Consider the following 17,123-nt stretch of genomic DNA (forward strand, 5'->3'; position numbering starts at 1 on the left):
CCTTTAGTTTAAAGCTATCTTGTTTTGAAATAAATCTGAAATAAAGGGGAAACTGATCAGGTCTTTTGAATAGTTTGGCTAATTCTTTTTCCTTTCAAAAGAGATCTGAAACTTTCATAAGTCAAACTGAATCGAAAAGGATTAAAAACTCTGCCACCCCAATTGTCTCTAGGAGGGAGACTGAAACTACAAAGTATAATGAACTAAACTCATTTTCCAGAATAGTTTAGAAGCTTGATTTGTATTGATTGGTGATTGTACAGCAATAACCCTTGGGAAGTTTTCTTGCAACTTGCACCCATAATGCAGTACAGTCAGGCCTCGATTTACACAGGTTTTTGTTCTGTTTTGTTTTTGCATGGTTTCAGTTATGCACGGTCAATTAATTGTGACTCTTTATTTTTGTACACAGTAGAGATTCACTTTTACACGGTGCAGTGTGGTCGCCAAGATGCACAAATCAGTGGCATAGACAGGACCCAACACTTGGGTGGGCCCTGACTTCAGGAGTGTGGGCGGGAAATGCGAGGGATGGGGAAGGGATGGGGTACCTCTCCCCTCATTTCCTCCATCCAGGTGTTGCGGGAAGCCATAGAAACTCTGGCCAGCCACCCCACCCCAGCCCCAGGCACAGTTGGGGCACGGGAGCTTGCCGTGCTCCACCTGCCCACCCGGCACACCAGCTGAGGAGCGGGGCCCAGAGCTCACTCCACTCTGCCCAGAGCTCCTGCGGGGGAGGGAGGTCAGAGCACAGGGGCTTGCCTGCTCTCTGGATGTAATGCAGGGTGGAGTGGGGTAAGCTCACCATGCCCCAACTGCACCAAGTGTGTGCTTTGGGGGCCCCTTGCTAGAGTGTCCATGGTCACCCACAAGGCCAGGTGGAGGGGATGTGTGGAGGTGGCTCTAATCCTTCCTGCCCCCATCCCTCTTGCCTCCCCTTCCCCGCCCCCATCATTGCCCACCCACCTGAAGTCAGGGCCCACTCCACTGCTCCACACTCCTCGGCCTTCCCAGACACCCCAGATGAACAATCAGAGTTCTGGCTTCAACAGCATGATGATAATGCTGATACTGTGTCAAGTTCATCCTCAACATCAGTAAAGGTTAGTACCTGTACTGTAGTAAGTGTCAGTTCCACTGAAAATGTTTTAATAAAACCCGTAGTACTGTATTGTATACATTAGGAAGGTCATCTTGTGAACCTGGAACCTAAATCCTTATTTCCCATAGACCCTTGGTATCTTTTTACATGGTTTCTATTTGCACAATGTTTTTTAAGAACATAACCACAGTGTAAATCAAGGCCTTATTGTATTTTCTTTTGCATGGAAGTAAACTCCAGGGATCAGAATACAGGTCTGGATTGCTAGTACTTCATAATAAAAAGAACTACTGTCACTCATCAGTTTTGGGGGTTTTGTGTGGAGTTTGGAAATGGACAGAGATTAAAGTTAGATTCCAAACATACTGACTTTAGTAAAGAGAATTTTTTGTGAGCTTTAGTTTCTGCTGTGCAAAAATGAGCTTTATAAATCAGTGATCCATTTTCCCACTGAGAAGCTCAAGGGCAGAGAGAAAGACAAAGAAAAGGTCTTGCTGTGGCATCAACAGGAAGTGCTGAGACGGAGAGCCTGCTAATAGTCAGCAGTTGAATGAATTTAGCAGCTAGGAGGCAGGGCAGGGGGAAACAGACATAGACTGGGATTCCAGACACAGCCCCCGCAAGGGGAGAATTAATATTATATGTAATATGTATGTACATGGGGATAACACAGTGCATCTCAGTGCTTTTCTTTTCTGTCTTCAAATCAGATAAACTAGTCTTCAGCTTTTTATCATTTCTTACTCTTTCCTTCTGCTCGTTATCTACTGAATAGGCTTGTGCTTTCATCTTCTAGTTTCCACATCACAGCCACAAGAACCGTCTACACTATAGGCAGTTGCTGCAGGTGCCCAAAATACTCAAGTCACCACTCTTTAATGAAGTGTATGTTAGGAAATGATACTTAGGTTCTATTTGTTTTATTTTTCTTAAACATGCACCTTCTGCCTCACACACAAGGACAGATCATTTTTTTTGCCTGAATCTCAGAGGTCAACAGATGGATATGTCCTTGGGGAAGGTAAGTAGGGAGAAGGATATAAAGATTTATCTACAAAAGAGTGATTACAGCACATTGTTCTATGAAATAACATTGGCTGCAGTGACTAATGGTCTTGGATGCAAGTGGTTTAGTAGTCCTTCCAGCTGGAAGAGTGGAGCTCAGACTACAGTGCCGAAAGCATGGGGTGTTACTGTAGATAGTAGATGTTTGGATGAGGATAGTAGAGAATTTGGGTCCATGATAAATACACGGGGAAAATTCAACTACGACAGCATTTTCAGAATAATTTCCATGCCAGTCAGATCCAGGATAGGGGATTTTGTGATGCTATCTGCTGACTTTAATCGGGATGAAAAAACTGGATTGATTAGAACAAAGAAAGAAAGACCAGATGAGGTTCCAGGTCGTATCCATTCACACTATAACATAAAGGAATGGATCTTCATACTTTCAATGTATGTAACATGGTACTGTCAGTTTGCAGGTTTGGCCAGTAAGCACTTCTGTGCAAAGTATCTGTGGCATGACCAAAGATTACATTGTATTTTGGAGTCTTACAGCACTGAAATGACTTGGCAATAGGTATTTGTAGCAAAAATGCATTGAACGATGGTTCAGCAATTTAGATAGTCAGTGAATAGTAATATTTGTGTCGTAGGTTCATGAATGCCATGGATAGCAACATGAAACCTGCTTTAATTGGGCTAAACAGTGAGGTTTAGTGATGATAAATGACAGCAGTGAGCATTACTTAGGAGGAAAAAATGGATGTGTACATCTAATCCAAAGGATAAAAAACACAGTAAGATAACGTACAGTCCAGGAATATGGAATTTCCACTTATTGCTCACAGATAATTAGCTATTATACATGTGTCTTGTTCTGTCCATATTTAGTTTAATTTATAACTGCCACAATTTGTTTCTGGATCCTGTTTATCCTATTTTGCCTTCCACTTTAATGGGTCTTGGAATTCATTACATTATCGTGACCTTTTGGGGAGAAGCAAGAAAGAAGTGGCTAAGAAGAGCCCTCCTTATGACCTGATTTAACAGTAACACCTTGAGTATCAGTATTGTCTTTCTGTCTAGCTGTTGAAGGTAGGATTTTCAAAAGTGCTTATGTGACTTGGAAACACAAATTTCATTGACTTACAGTGGGACTTGTGCACCTGAGTCATTTAGGCACCTTTTATACTTTTACACTCCACACTTGCTTTTTATAGTTCCCACCAGTATAATACCTGAGAAAATTTTATGAGCAGTATGTCATATGCGCAAGTTTTTTTTCTCTCCCTCGTTGTGTATGTATGCGTATGTGTTTGTGTGTGTGAGTGTGAGAGAGAGAGAGTGAGAGAGAGAGAGAGGAAAATTATGGAAATGTTATTGTGAAAAGTTGGAATCTGCATTTGATTCTAAAGGCAGAGAGATTCACAGTTGTTATGACCCTGCAGGGAAATAGTTCTGTAGTTGTGTGCCACGAAGTGAAAAAGCTATATCTTCCAGTCCCATGGGTTTCCCTCATTTGATGAATAAATGTCTTGGGTCATGCTAAATGACACTATTGTAGTTGCTCATAGTTAAAAAGAGGGAAAAAAAACCCTCAGAAGTAGCTTGGGCCTATGCCACCACTGGGAATGGTGCTTGCAATACTGAAGAAGACTTACCAGCACCATTTGATATTTGAAGTATCCCTTCCTACACTATTAGTTGATAATTAAAGCCCCATCCAGCAACGCACTTAAGCATGTGCTTAAATTAGAGCATATGAATAGTGCTTCACTTAAAGTTAAGTACAGGTTGACTGGATTAATCTATAATTGATTCTAGCCTTACAGAGAAAAAGAACTTCCCATTTGGCAATCCTAGTTAAACTAAAATATGTGTTAGTACTGCTGGTGAATCTGTTGGCAATTGAATCTATATGGTATTACAGATATTCAGTACATGCTTTTTGACATACTGTATACAGAGCTAGGAAAATAAAGCTAAACCAGGTACAGTGGAGAACAAAACAGTTAATTTTCTATATTATTCCATTAAATTATCAGCTCTGTTTGTAGAGGAGCTATTTGTACAGGTTTTTAAAATTAATAATAATAATAATAATAATATTACAAATGAAAGAAGCTTCTGTGTAGCAGTATTTCTGGTTTGCTTCAGATTCTTACATGTAGCCTGTCATAAACAGATAAGTAAGAGTTAATAGAACAGGAGTACTTCATATCTCTTTTGCCTATAAAGGGTTACGTTTAGTGAGCCTGGCTGTTACCTGACCAGAGGACCAATCAGGGGACAGGATACTTTCAAATCTTGAAGGAGGGAAGTTTTTATGTGTGCTGTTAGATTTTGGTTGTTGTTCACTCTGGGGGCTCAGAGGGACCAGATGTGCAACCAGGTTTCTCTCCAATCTCTCCGATACAGGCTCTTATAAGGTCAGAATAGTGAGTACTAGGTAGATAAAGCGAGTTAGGCTTATGGTTGTTTTTTTTATTTGCAAATGTGTATTTGACTGGGAGGAGTTTAAATATGTATTTGGCTAAAAGAAGTTCAAATTGGTATTTGCTAAAAGGATTTTAATTTGTACTTGTATACTTAGGATGGGAGGGTATTCCTAGTGTCTATAGCTGAAAGACCCTGTACCTATTCCATTTTAAATTTACAAAGATAATTTTTATTGTTTTTTCTTTCTTTAATTAAAAGCTTTTCTTGTTTAAGAACCTTATTGTCTTTTTGTTCTGGTGAGACCTCAGGGGACTGGGTCTGAATCCACCGGGGAATTGGTGGGGAGAAAGGAGGGAAGAGGGAGAGAGAGGCTAATTTCTCTCTGTGTCAGGATTACTTTCTCAGGAAGATTCTGGGAGGGGGAAAGAGAAGGAGGGGGAAGGTGAATTTTCCTCTCTGTTTAAAGATTCAAGAAGTTTGAATCACAGTAATCTGCCAGGGTAACCCAGGGAGGGGAAGTCTGGGAGAGGCAACGGTGAGGTAAAGGGTTTACTTTCCTTGTGTTAAGATCCAGAGGGACTGGGTCTCGGGGGTCCCCGGGCAAGGTTTTGGGGGACCAGAGTGTACCAGGCACTGGAATTCCTAGTTGGTGGCAACGCTACAGGTACTAAGCTGGTAATTGAGCTTAGAAGAATTCATGCTGGTACCCCATCTTTTGGATGCTAAGGTTCCGAGTGGGGAATTATACCATGACATAGCCCTTAGATGGTTTGATAGTGAATGATAGGAGGAGGAGTGATAAATAGGTTCTTCCAAAGATTCAAATGTTCTCGAGTTACTGCCAGTGACAGATGGTTTGTCCTTGCTCATCACTTGTCTTGACAGCATATCTCTGCTCTCTGCAAAATCTATCCCACTGTGTACTCCAGTCCTTCAGCAGAAGACAAATATTTTCTGTTTCAGCCATGATGTTTCACATTGGGTCAATGGAATTCATGTTTGACCAAGTGGAATCCCTTCTTCACAATGCACTGCAGCATTTATTTTAATAGGCAGCCTGGAAAATTGCTAGAGTTTGAGATTACTACCTAAGTTTGTAAGTGATCCCCAAAGATTCTAAGAATATTACTTTATATCAATACTGTAGATACTTCTGACCTATGAGTAGAACTGCCTGCCCTAGGGGTCTGCCTCCCATACTGTCACTAAGTAGCACTTAATGCAAGTATCCTCATAGATTTCAATAAGACAGCTCATTTAACTGCTCAGTGTGTGAGTAAGGTGGCAGAATCGGGATCTTTGTGTTCATTATTGCTTTGTCTTTTCACAAAATTTGGCTTTCAAGTTGAACTGTTTGTGTGGCTGCTTTACTAGGACATAAAGAGTAACCGCCACTGGGACAAATCCTCAGGTGGTATAATGTATTATTGCTTCACTGGCTTCAATGGAACAATGCTAATTTACTCTATCTAAGTAATTGGCCCTTAAAACCCAATATAAAATTAGCCTGCTAAAATGATGCTTGGATGTTTGCTGTTGAAGAGTTATGTGATATGGCAATACACATTTGGCAGTGTACCTTAACTCAAAACAGGGCTGGAAAGAGAGAAGGAGAAAAATCATTTCTTGAGTTCTTTGGTTATACCATGACACTGTTGCACTCCCTGCACAATAAAGTTGCTGTGGATTGTCAGGCACTCAGTGCTGTGAAGGAAATGTCAGCTCAGCAGCACCAGGTCTTTTATTTAATATTGCTAGTTTGGATGTGAATGTCAGGCAGATGTATTTCAGTGAGCTAAATAAAACAAACAGTTTTTCATGTTTGAGATTCAAACCTGATACCAGGTAATTAACATATTGATTTCAGTGTTGCAAGATTTCCAAGCAAGTCCACCAAGTTGGTGATACCTATTGCTCCATGCAGCATTTTTTTTTATCTTTATTAAAAAAGAAAGGGGTTGGAATGTTTTGACACTGTTCGCATATCTGCATGGATTCATCTGTGGCTAGAAAAGAGTTAATTGTTTCATGTAATACTTGTGAAGGATTTAATTTTTCATATGCTTTCCAGCCCTCATTCTGAATGCATACTATAGTTTCGTTCAATTTTACCCTAAGATGTGAGTTGCATAAACCTGCTTTCTGTCTCATATGGAAATTTCCACTCTGTCCCTTTTATGTGTGCAGATCACTACCTTCTGTCACAAAGCCAGCAATATGGGCAGATGAGTTCCAACGCTGCGCAGTACTCAAAGGTTTGGGGTTATTAAACTCCCTAACTTGTGGGTGCCCCCTACCAATTTGTTTTTAATGCTTTTAACTTACAGGTATCAGATTCCTTTTAATTACTGCTCTCACTCTCATTGAACATATTGGTTTATATATTTTTTGCCCCTTTCCACAAAATGCAGAGTTCATGCTAGTTCACTGGGTGTGCATGAAGGTGTTTACCTAGACCACAAAGAAATGATATTCTTTCTTTAGTGGATCATCCCCTGAGATGCTGAATAAATGCTTTAACTTTGCAAATGCATGAGTAATAAAAAATAATTTCAAAACAGCTTTATTACATGGCCTCCACAACATTATTATGTGGCCTTTTAGTTATGAGTACTGAGGTTTAATTTGAACCAGAAATGTTCTTTGCTTCTAATATCTCTCTGTTCATTAAGGCATTTTTATTTGCTCTCCTCCCGCCCCAGTGAAGAAGCAATGGACTCCTTAAATGAACAAAACTGCAAACTCAGTAGAAAGTCAAGGGCATTGTGGAATGTTATGTCATGACACTAAAGGCATGCCTTGTCCAAGTAATGACTTTTTACTGACAGATAATTGGATCGAGGCTGTGTTAGTGCTAGCTTTGAGATTTTTTTTTTTACTGTTCTAATATAATAATGAACTTGTAAAGTTGTGCTTCATAACTGCTGATCAAGAGACTGTTCTATGTTTGATTATGCATATCATTATTTTATTATCAACTAGTTTCAGAAAGCTGCATTGTTCAATGTCAGACTGATTGAAGTTTCAAAAATATTTCCTGTAAGGAGGAGGAGTCTATAAAATATTTGATTGGGTTATTAAAATCTTTGTGCCCAAACTCTGAATTTTTGTGGCATACTACAAAAGCACATAAGCACAATAATGTAAACATGTCTAAAAGATATTAATAGTAGAGTGATGGTGATAGGAGAGTAGTGCCTAGCCCATTGTGCGAGGCACTGTACCCACACCTAGTAAGAGAGTGCCTATCCTGAAGAGCTTAGAATCTATACAGACAAGTTTGGGAGAAAGGGAATAGTATCAGCATGATCATTTTGCAGATACGAAAGTTCTACGAAGAGAGTGAAATACAGACTATATTGAAGTTAATGAGAGCTTTGCATTGATTCCAGTGGTTTCAGGATTTCATCCAGAGAGATTGTTGCCCAAAAATTGAACCCTCATCTCCTGACTCCCAGTATGATCACTTAACCACAAGACTATTGTTTATGGAAGAAAACCCGCCTCTGCAGAAACTTTCCTAATCCCATGATCAACCTCCTAAAGCGTCACCTTCAACCCTAAAAAATTCAGAGGAGAAAAGATACTGAAATCTAAACCGTTGTCTGGCAGACTTCAGCGTAAAGTGAATTCCTAAAACAATGACAATTCACTAAGAATGTGAGTCCTTTGTTTTAAGACTGCAGAGATGTTAATTGCCCACTTCATTTTAAATGTTCTCCTATAACAAGTGTGATCTCCTTATTCATAATCTGTCCATTTTGTGCTTAGCTTGGCCACTCTGGTTACCTTCCCAGACCTGAAGAGGAGCTCTGTGACATTGAACACTTGTTCCTTCCACCAACAGAAGGTGGTCCAGTGAAAGATATTACCTCACCCACCTTCTCTCTCTCATTGGCTATGGGTCACTGGTGTTTGTAGTGACTGAGAGGGGCTGATGTCTGAACAAATAAATGTTGCATTTGTATCAGTATGTAATTTTTAAAAAGTGAACCTCAAAGGTCTTGATCTGCTGAAGATGTCCTGGCTGACAGAAGGTTAAAAAGCTAACTGCATTATATAAAGAGCCAAATAAGTCAGAAACCAGATTTGAAATAGAAGATAAGGTGGATCAAACCATGAACAGCCAGTGCCTCGGCTATATAGCAGTAATCATCCTCGTTTTGCATATTACCTAGAGTTGGGTGAATTATTTTCAGCAAATATTAAATTTGCCAAAAATGTATTTTGGGGGCACCAAAACTTTTCATGACTATATACAAATGCACCAAATGTTTTGGGACTTGGATGCCATTCAGAAAATAGCTGGAGAAGGAGGAGAGTGGTGGTACCAATCCTTCCCTTGTAAGTTTTATCCCAGTCTCCTGGAATGGGGGAGACCCACATTGCATTCCCCCTCTTCCTGATGGGGAGAAGGGATTGGAACTTGAGTCTATGGCATTGCAGGACAGTGCCCCAGCCACAGATATTCTGATGTGGATATTTCCCAATCTCTTATCTTAAATTGTTCCACTTTGTATCATTCAACCGGAGTGATTGAGAGGGCTCCATATCAGAATACATGGTAGCCATGATACTCTCCTGCAATGTCAGAAACACAAGTTCAAATGCTGTCTTCACATCTGCCAGGAAGGGGAATTGAACCCTGGTCTCCTATATCTCAGGTAAGTGCCTTAACTACTAGGCTACAGCTTATCAGGGAAGTACCATGATTATCTCCTCTACCTCCTGCAATTTCATATTCTAGCCCTTAAAAAGGTGCAGAAGCAAAATGTTTGGGATCAAACAAATTATTTCATTTGACCCAAGACTGACTTTTCCAATTTGGTTTGATCCAAACTCTCCCCCCACCCCCGATTTTTTTTTTCAGAACTGAAAAAATCAATTATTCACCCAGATCTTAATTAGAGCTGGGCAAATAATGGTAACTCTGTTTCATGGAGGGTTTAAAGACTTCAAAATATGGTTACATTCCAAATCAGTGTAAAACCCCAAAATTCTCCACAAATCAGAATTACCATTCTCTGCTCATCTCTAGTCAGAGCCCTGGCTTTAGGGCAGTCCATCTGGGAAACTGACTTGTAGCCTGGAAACCTGGACTTGTAAGGAGCTCCGAACTTAGGAACTAGGGATTTCAGTCTCTCAGCTCCCCATCAGCCCACCAAGCAGGCTGCTGAAGAGCAAGGTAGGCACCAGGCAGGTTCTGAAAATTGTCTGACAGGTAAGAGTCTGTTGAAAATCTGTCTGACTGCTGGCAGCAATTCCTCGGGATGGACATGGTCCTGCGGAAAGTGTTGATTTCAACAAATCTGCAAATTAAACTAAAAGTGTTTCTTTTGAATTTTTCTTAATTTAGTCTTTAACTTTCTATGGCATGACAGTACTAGGAATTTTTCTTTGGGAGGCAGTGCTGGACTATTACTACTCCCTCAGTTTCCAACCTCTCCCTTCTCTTATTATTAGTTATCTTCCAACTGATTTGATACATGATATCTGGTCAGACCAGTGTCAGCCAGGTTGTGTGCTATGTTGCTTCACTTCATTTCACTGTTCAGTTCTACCTTGTCCCTGTAGGTGTGTCATAAAAGTCTACCATGGGGAATTCAACAAAATATCAAAATAATATATTACTAAATGCACAAGTGGTACAATAAAGACAAGAAAATGTTCAAAATACAAAGTAGGGAGTAGAAAGAGAGATGTGTAACTCAAAACAAAGAAACAAAAAAAGAAAAAATGTCACAAGCGCTCAGGGAAGCACAAACACTGGGTAGCTTGGCTCTAGCTTTCTGCTTCTCAGTTGCCGCTCTGTGCTCCTGTGTGGTTAAACTCTTCCAACAGGGTAGTTAATGTACAACTGAATAGAACAATGAGAATAAAAACAGAGGCTATGAAAGAAGCAAGCAAAGGGCCTCTCTAATATCTCACCTCTTAACATCAGGCATTATACATGAGAAACCTTCTTGACAAAATCCAGTAGATGTCACGCTTACCTCTTCTCAAAGATGAATGGGGAGCCCCTCACCACTGATTCATCAGTGGGACCAATCAAAATAACATGACAAAATAGTAGAACCAGTATAATAACATGGAGAATATATTAGGGTGACCAGATGTACTGATTTTATAGGGATAGTCCTGATTTTTGGGTCTTTTTCTTATATAGGCTCCTATGACCCACATCACGATTTTTCACACTTGCTGTGTGGTCACCCTAAATATAATGCACTGTATCTAAATTCAATGTTAGGTCATGAATTACTACAAATAATGTTTAAATTTACCCAGAGGTACACTGACACAGCAGTCTCATTTCCCCAAATGATCATCTCAGCACTGGAGAGTGTTTCCTATCTAAGGCCTATTTATACGTAGCTGCCCAGAACCTGCTTTCAGTCTCTCTCTCTCTAGTTTAGAATTTCCTGTACTGTGCATCAGTGTAGCAAGTGAGAACTGACCCAGTTCCAATGCCTCTGAATTAATAATGGTGGTTTTCAGTTCTGCAGATCTTACCTCTCTCTTAAAATTAGTAACCAGTTAAATCTCAATCCTTCAGACATAGTATTATATAAATTACAATCATCCCAAAGCCAAAAATCAGTGCTGTACATCTCCCCAGACCTCAGTAACAATAGACTACTACCATTCATCTACCACAATGTCAATGTTGTTTTATGCTTTCACAAAGCAGTATTACAATACCTGGCTTCCTTCCCCTGTGATTTATAGCAGCTCTGGGTGCTTACTATTTTAGAGCCAATGTCAGTAGAGTTACCAGATCAAGCCAAGCCACTCTTGGTTTTGTTTGCAATGCTTGTTCACTTGAAACCAGAAGAACAAACTGAGATGTCCAGCCATTTTTGACATTCTTCTATGATTATCCCTCCTATGCTTCCTCTTCCCCACTTCCTACTTTGGTGTGAAAGTCAGATCCTGCCGCTGCATCTTTACTGGGCTCATGACATTGCCATCCCACCCCTTTCTCCTCCTCCTCTTCTTCTTTCTCTTTGTTCCTCCCCTGAGTGAGTCTTGCCCATGGAGTGAAGAATGATAGCACAGAAGAAAGAAGGGGAGGTAGCATCTTGGGCCCACCACAAAGACAGCTTTTGGAATCCGTTTCACTGACAAGATAGAAGATGGAGGGGAGCAGAAGTGGGAGGGGACAGCAAGGGACCTGTGAAAATAGAGGCAGGAGTGGGTCATCCTTTACATGTAGTCTCCCAAAACTGCCACAATGACACATTCCTCTCTCTCAAAAATATCTTTTCTCACCTATTCCTATATTCATATAATCCCCAATTTTTTTTTAATCTGGATGACCAGAATCTGCACATTTCCTTCCCACTCACACATCCAAGATAGGTGAACATTGAGAAAGTGTCATGATTTGGAGATTTAGAAATTTGGTCAGTCTGAGACAGTAGGTATCTTGTCTGAATGCACTGATTCTTTGCCATTCTTTCTTCTGCTCCATCTCACCATACATTGTTAAAGCAAAAAATGATTTAATTTTCTTCTGAATCAACTGAAACCTATTTTCTCCTGTTATGCCTGCAATGAAATATATTTCCATTTTTAATTAGCAAGTCAAACAATAACACAAATGCTTCTGCTAAAGGTTCTCTATCCTCAGCTGAATAACAGAGGTCTTTCAGAGCATGTGCTCCTTTTTTTGTCCTTTTTTTGCCTGTGAATGCTCCACCGGTGCAGCGGGACCAGCAGACCCTCTGCAGGACCCTCCGGGAGGTCCACTGGAGCCGCCTGTCACCCTCCTGGCAACCGGCAGAGTGCCCTCCGCAGCATGCCGCCCCAAGCACACGCTTGGCGCGCTGGGGCCTGGAGCCGGCCCTGTGTCTATGTATCTATTTATTTATTTAGCTTTTATAAATAAGCTGACTGATAGCTGCTTTGTTCTCTATTTCAGGTTGTGGAGACTAATTTGGTTGCTTTTGACTGTCACTGGATCATTATAAATGAGGTAACTATCAACCGAATGTTGTTGTGAAGCATGAATCCTGTTTTCATACATACTGACAGTGTTCACGCTGGTCTTTGCCAACAGGAAGCAGTAACTACAGCAAAGTGTAAGCATGGGAGTGAAAGCATTGCTTAATAAAATCAGAATGACAAGTTTTGGGGCTTTGTTGTTTTTGTTTTGTTTTGTTTTAAATAAAAGGCCTTGTATGAATAAAACAAATGAAAAACAGCCCCCTACTATGTATGGTTAGCCTTTCCTTTTGGCTTGAGCTGCCTGCTTTGGGAGATCTTTCATTTAAAAAAAAATATCAAGCAAACAAAACAAAAAAAAACAAAACAAAAACAATTCTTCTTTGTGAGCATAGTGAATCATTCCCAGTGAAGTGCTTGTGTTCCATTTATATTTAAATGTTGTTTCTAAAACTTGTATGTGTTCCTCCTCCCTTTACCCCTTTAAAAAGCACAAGGATTGTGTAGTTCAGTATGGGCTGGTACCAAAACCCACTGAAGATAGAGTCATATATGAATATGTATAAATAGTGAACAGGAGGAATCCTTTTCAAGTACAAACATATCTGTTTTCAAATCTGTCTGAATCTGACCTTGTGGGAATTTTTGCAAAGACGGTTGATTAAAGGATCTGTTTTTAATTATGAAATGAACTGCTTGCCAGGCAACATCTCATAGGTCAAAAAGCAGAGTAGCTACACATAGAAAACACCACACAGTGAACTTGGTTTTGGATTATACATTGTTCAAATGTTTCTCTGTTGTTTTAAAAGGAGTCATTTATTATGTCTACAAAATGCTTAATTGGAGAGATAATTATTCCCAAGTTGAATGTATAGTACCTATATCTGTATCTATTTTGTAAAACATTGTTTAGAGAAATGACATGTGTAATTCCTGATCTGCTCTTGATTGGCCACACACTTCTGTTTTCATAGTCAGTCATTAGTTATTCATTGTTATAATACAATAAACGAATCAGAGTTGGTTTATTTTTTCCAGTTTATGTTAGTGGGAAAGCTCACCTCAGAAGCAGCATCTGGTTACAGTTAGGTCCTGTTTTACCTTGTCTTTCTGAACTACAGGAAGGTCACAAGGTGAACCTATAGGCATAATCAACGATTTTTCAGTTAGGCTAGATTAGAATTCAGTCATCTTCCTGGTTCTTTGCGCTAGTGACCAGACCAGTTTAGTAAATCACTTCCATTGTTTAAAGTTAACAGATACGATTAAAAATATCATTTTCCCCAATTCCTATTGAAGTCAATGGGAGTTTCTCCAATCACTTCAGTAGGAGTTGGATTAGGCCCATAATTCATAGAGTTAGCCAAAATGCTGGTAAATCACTTAGGTGGAAGTTCTTAATGATTGGTGAATATCATATCCTATGATCATTTTAGTCAATTTTAAATGAGTTTGAATTTTTAAAGAAAAACGTTAATGTAGTAAACTGGAGAAGCTCTGATCATAGTACATGTTTTCTATCTGCTGTAGAACCTACAGATTCACAAATCAGTTGCTCTGTGAAATGGATTCTGCCCTATGAGCCATATCAATGCATGAGAGGGTAAAATGTAGCTTTCTTTGTTCTAGCATTCTAAATATTTGCAATATTTTGATGACATTAAAATCAGATCAGAAACAAATAACATCTGTTCACAGTGACATAGACTGAATCAAGATCGGATGTGACCTGTCATTTATACTACATTTTTCCCTTTGTAACTTCTTTTGATGTCACCTTATTCAGACCATAACAAAAATGTGAATATATTCCAGGTGGTGAATGTTTGAGAACAGTATTCTGCCTTTTATGTCACTTTACCAGTATGCTACAGAAAAATACCTAGCTTTTATCCGCTTTGATGACAATGGGAGATTTGAAAGTGGAGTGATGGCTGCCTATGCCCTTTATTGTTTGGTTTTCTGTGTTGTTGTAGCTGTGTTGGGCCCAGAATATTGGAGAAACAGGTCTAGTGTTATAAGCAAACAAACTACCGCCCCCCAACACACACACACAAAAGTGCAATCTAGTTGTCAATTACTGTATCTTTTGGATTTACGCTATGGGCCAGACTGGAAACTCCATGTTCACAGTGGCATGTAGTTATTCACACAAGTACTCCCATTCCAGTAAATCTAGCCCTTTATGACGGGTGTGTTTGTTTTGACTAAATCAGAGCCACCAAGAAAGTCACTATGGCCTACCCTAAACCTAGAACTAGGTCAACCTAGCTACTTGACTCAGTATGTGAAAGATTCAAACCCCTGAGAGATGCAGTGAAGCCGACCTTAGCCCCAGTGTAGACACCACTAGGTAGACAGAAGAATTCTTCCATCGACCTAGCTAACACCTCTGAGAGGTGGAATTACTACAGTGATGGAAGAACACCTGCTGTTGCTGTTGTAAATGTCTGCACTACAGCTGTGCCACTGCAGTGTTTCTAGTATAGAATTACCTTATTTTACATGTCTTTTCTAATCCTCTAGTTTTCAGCATTTAAGATGACTTATGCAAATGAGAAATACATTATTTGGCAAACAGTTAAAATAACTGCTTACAACTAGCTGCCAAATAAAAATTAGGAATGTATTCCCTTTTCCTTTTGTACTGGAAAGAAAAAATTCTGAACAGAAATGCCATTCATGAATATGACTCTGCCTAGTTTATTGGGTTGCATATATTACTTCAATTGCTTATTTTAAAAGGCAATAATGCTTGGTAACATTTACTTAATTTTATTGTCCTATTAGTTGATTTTTAAGGTGATGTATTAAATTAGCCTTGACAATGTGCATCTCATGGGAATTACTGTGGAAATTTGAAATAAATAAATAAATAAATAAAATGTTACCTTTAATACATTACCATATATATTGTATTGAAGGCTCCATAAAAATGAGAGGTTGCACAATTTCATAGGTCACAATCAGTCATGTTAGTACTTGGTAATAATACCAATCTCCTCTCCCTGATCAATGCATTCAGTTGAGAAAAGCCTCTCCAAATAAATATTTCCATCCCTTCAGGGCCCTACAACAGCAGATGATATAGATCTTTATTTAAATTTTGCAAGATTCAGAGATCTGGATATATGCAAACCAGAGGTGGAGCAATAGATACGAGAATGGGTTTCTCTCTGTTTCTGTTTTCCTTCTCCGCCACAATAAATTTAACCCCTGGCAGCCTAAGGGAATCAGGCTAAATTCTCTTGTCACCCTTTTGTCATATTTGTGCATTCATTACGTGTTTTATTTTTAACTGATAGTAGGAATCGAGAGAAATTGTATGTCTGTATTTAACATGAAAGAAATGGCTTACTCATTTATTTATTTGTAAATAGGTGGCTTACTTTAGTTATTAATTAAACTGTGCAATGTAATCCCGCTATGCCCAGTGCTATCACCTGTCTCCTACTGCTCTCTCTTCAGAGGACAGCCCAAAGCTCTTTGCACTGCTCACAGTTATTATAGGTGAAACACCTTTGAAATATGTTGAACCATTAAAGTTACACATTTTTTCAAACAGTTAAAAGGTGCCCTTGGATGCATGCACACAGCTCAAACAGATTTAAATGGGAGGCCCACATGCATGTATCCATATGCAGAAGTTGGCTTTATATATCTGTCCAAAAAGGACTGGATCCTAGTTGTTGGGTTCTGTTTCTTCATCGTTGTTTAAGTATAACACAGTACTATGAAGATGAGGCTAGGAGTAGTTCATACTGTGAAATTAAGAGTCAACTTCTGAAGTTGTGGTGGATCCTAGAAAGTAATTAACTGGATTTCACTAACTTATGTAATGGCAAATTTTAAACACATGCAGTAGATTAATGCAAAACAATTACTTGAGGGATGTTACAGGAATGTTACAGGCCGCTGAGGGTGGTCAGGTCCTCAGCCTACCTATGACAGGCTGTGCTAAAGAGAATGAGACAACCAACACCTATCTGTGGATAATTGATTAACTACTGCCCAGCTATTCAGGCAATTAGTTAAGGAACACCTGGGCTTTATAAACAGTTATGTGGGCTCAGACAGGGGAGATCACAGGAAAGAAATACTGGGAAAAGAATTCCTCAGGGGTAGCTGGCTAGGAAGCTACTCCCAGTGGAAACAAAGACTGATAGGGAGAGGAACAGTACACAAAAAGAGGAAGTGCCAAGGGGAGGACTTCTCAGGAGGAGCTACTGAGAGAGCTCATCAGGAAAGGAGGCCAAGGAAGAGTGCTCCTAACTGGGGAGGCTTCAGATGGAAGGACTATGAATGCCGACCCTCAGCAAAACCTGGTTTGAATGGAAAGACTTCACAGGTAGCAGCAGGAGCCCTGGATCAAAGGAATTATATTCTATTCCAAGGAAGGGTCATCGTGGGTTTGACCTTTGCAGGTACCTTGGCCCAAGGTGAGAGAGACTTCCCCAACTGAAGGTGATAACTAATATAAACTGGTATTCTGAAACCCATAGCAGTGCACCTCTGCCACTTTACACCTATATGTCTGTAGGTTGCTTCAGAAAAGGCAGAATGAGCTAGCTCTGCAGTGGTTGTTAGTTCTAGAGGCCTGATCCATGGCCCGCAGAGCAGACAA

At 39.8% G+C, this 17,123-nt stretch overlaps 1 protein-coding gene across 1 annotated transcript in view; it reads left to right on the forward strand.

Moving 5' to 3' along the window:
• GRID2 (glutamate ionotropic receptor delta type subunit 2) overlaps nucleotides 1-17,123 on the forward strand; it is a 1,109,147-nt gene that overhangs the window by 690,681 nt on the left and 401,343 nt on the right. The window contains exon 5 of the mRNA XM_050944015.1: nucleotides 12,474-12,527. Within this exon, the coding sequence (XP_050799972.1) occupies nucleotides 12,474-12,527 (54 nt within the window). The remainder of the gene's footprint in view (nucleotides 1-12,473; nucleotides 12,528-17,123) is intronic.

The sequence above is a fragment of the Gopherus flavomarginatus genome, chromosome 3 (assembly GCF_025201925.1).
Source record: "Gopherus flavomarginatus isolate rGopFla2 chromosome 3, rGopFla2.mat.asm, whole genome shotgun sequence".
In the NCBI taxonomy this organism is placed as follows: domain Eukaryota; kingdom Metazoa; phylum Chordata; order Testudines; family Testudinidae; genus Gopherus; species Gopherus flavomarginatus.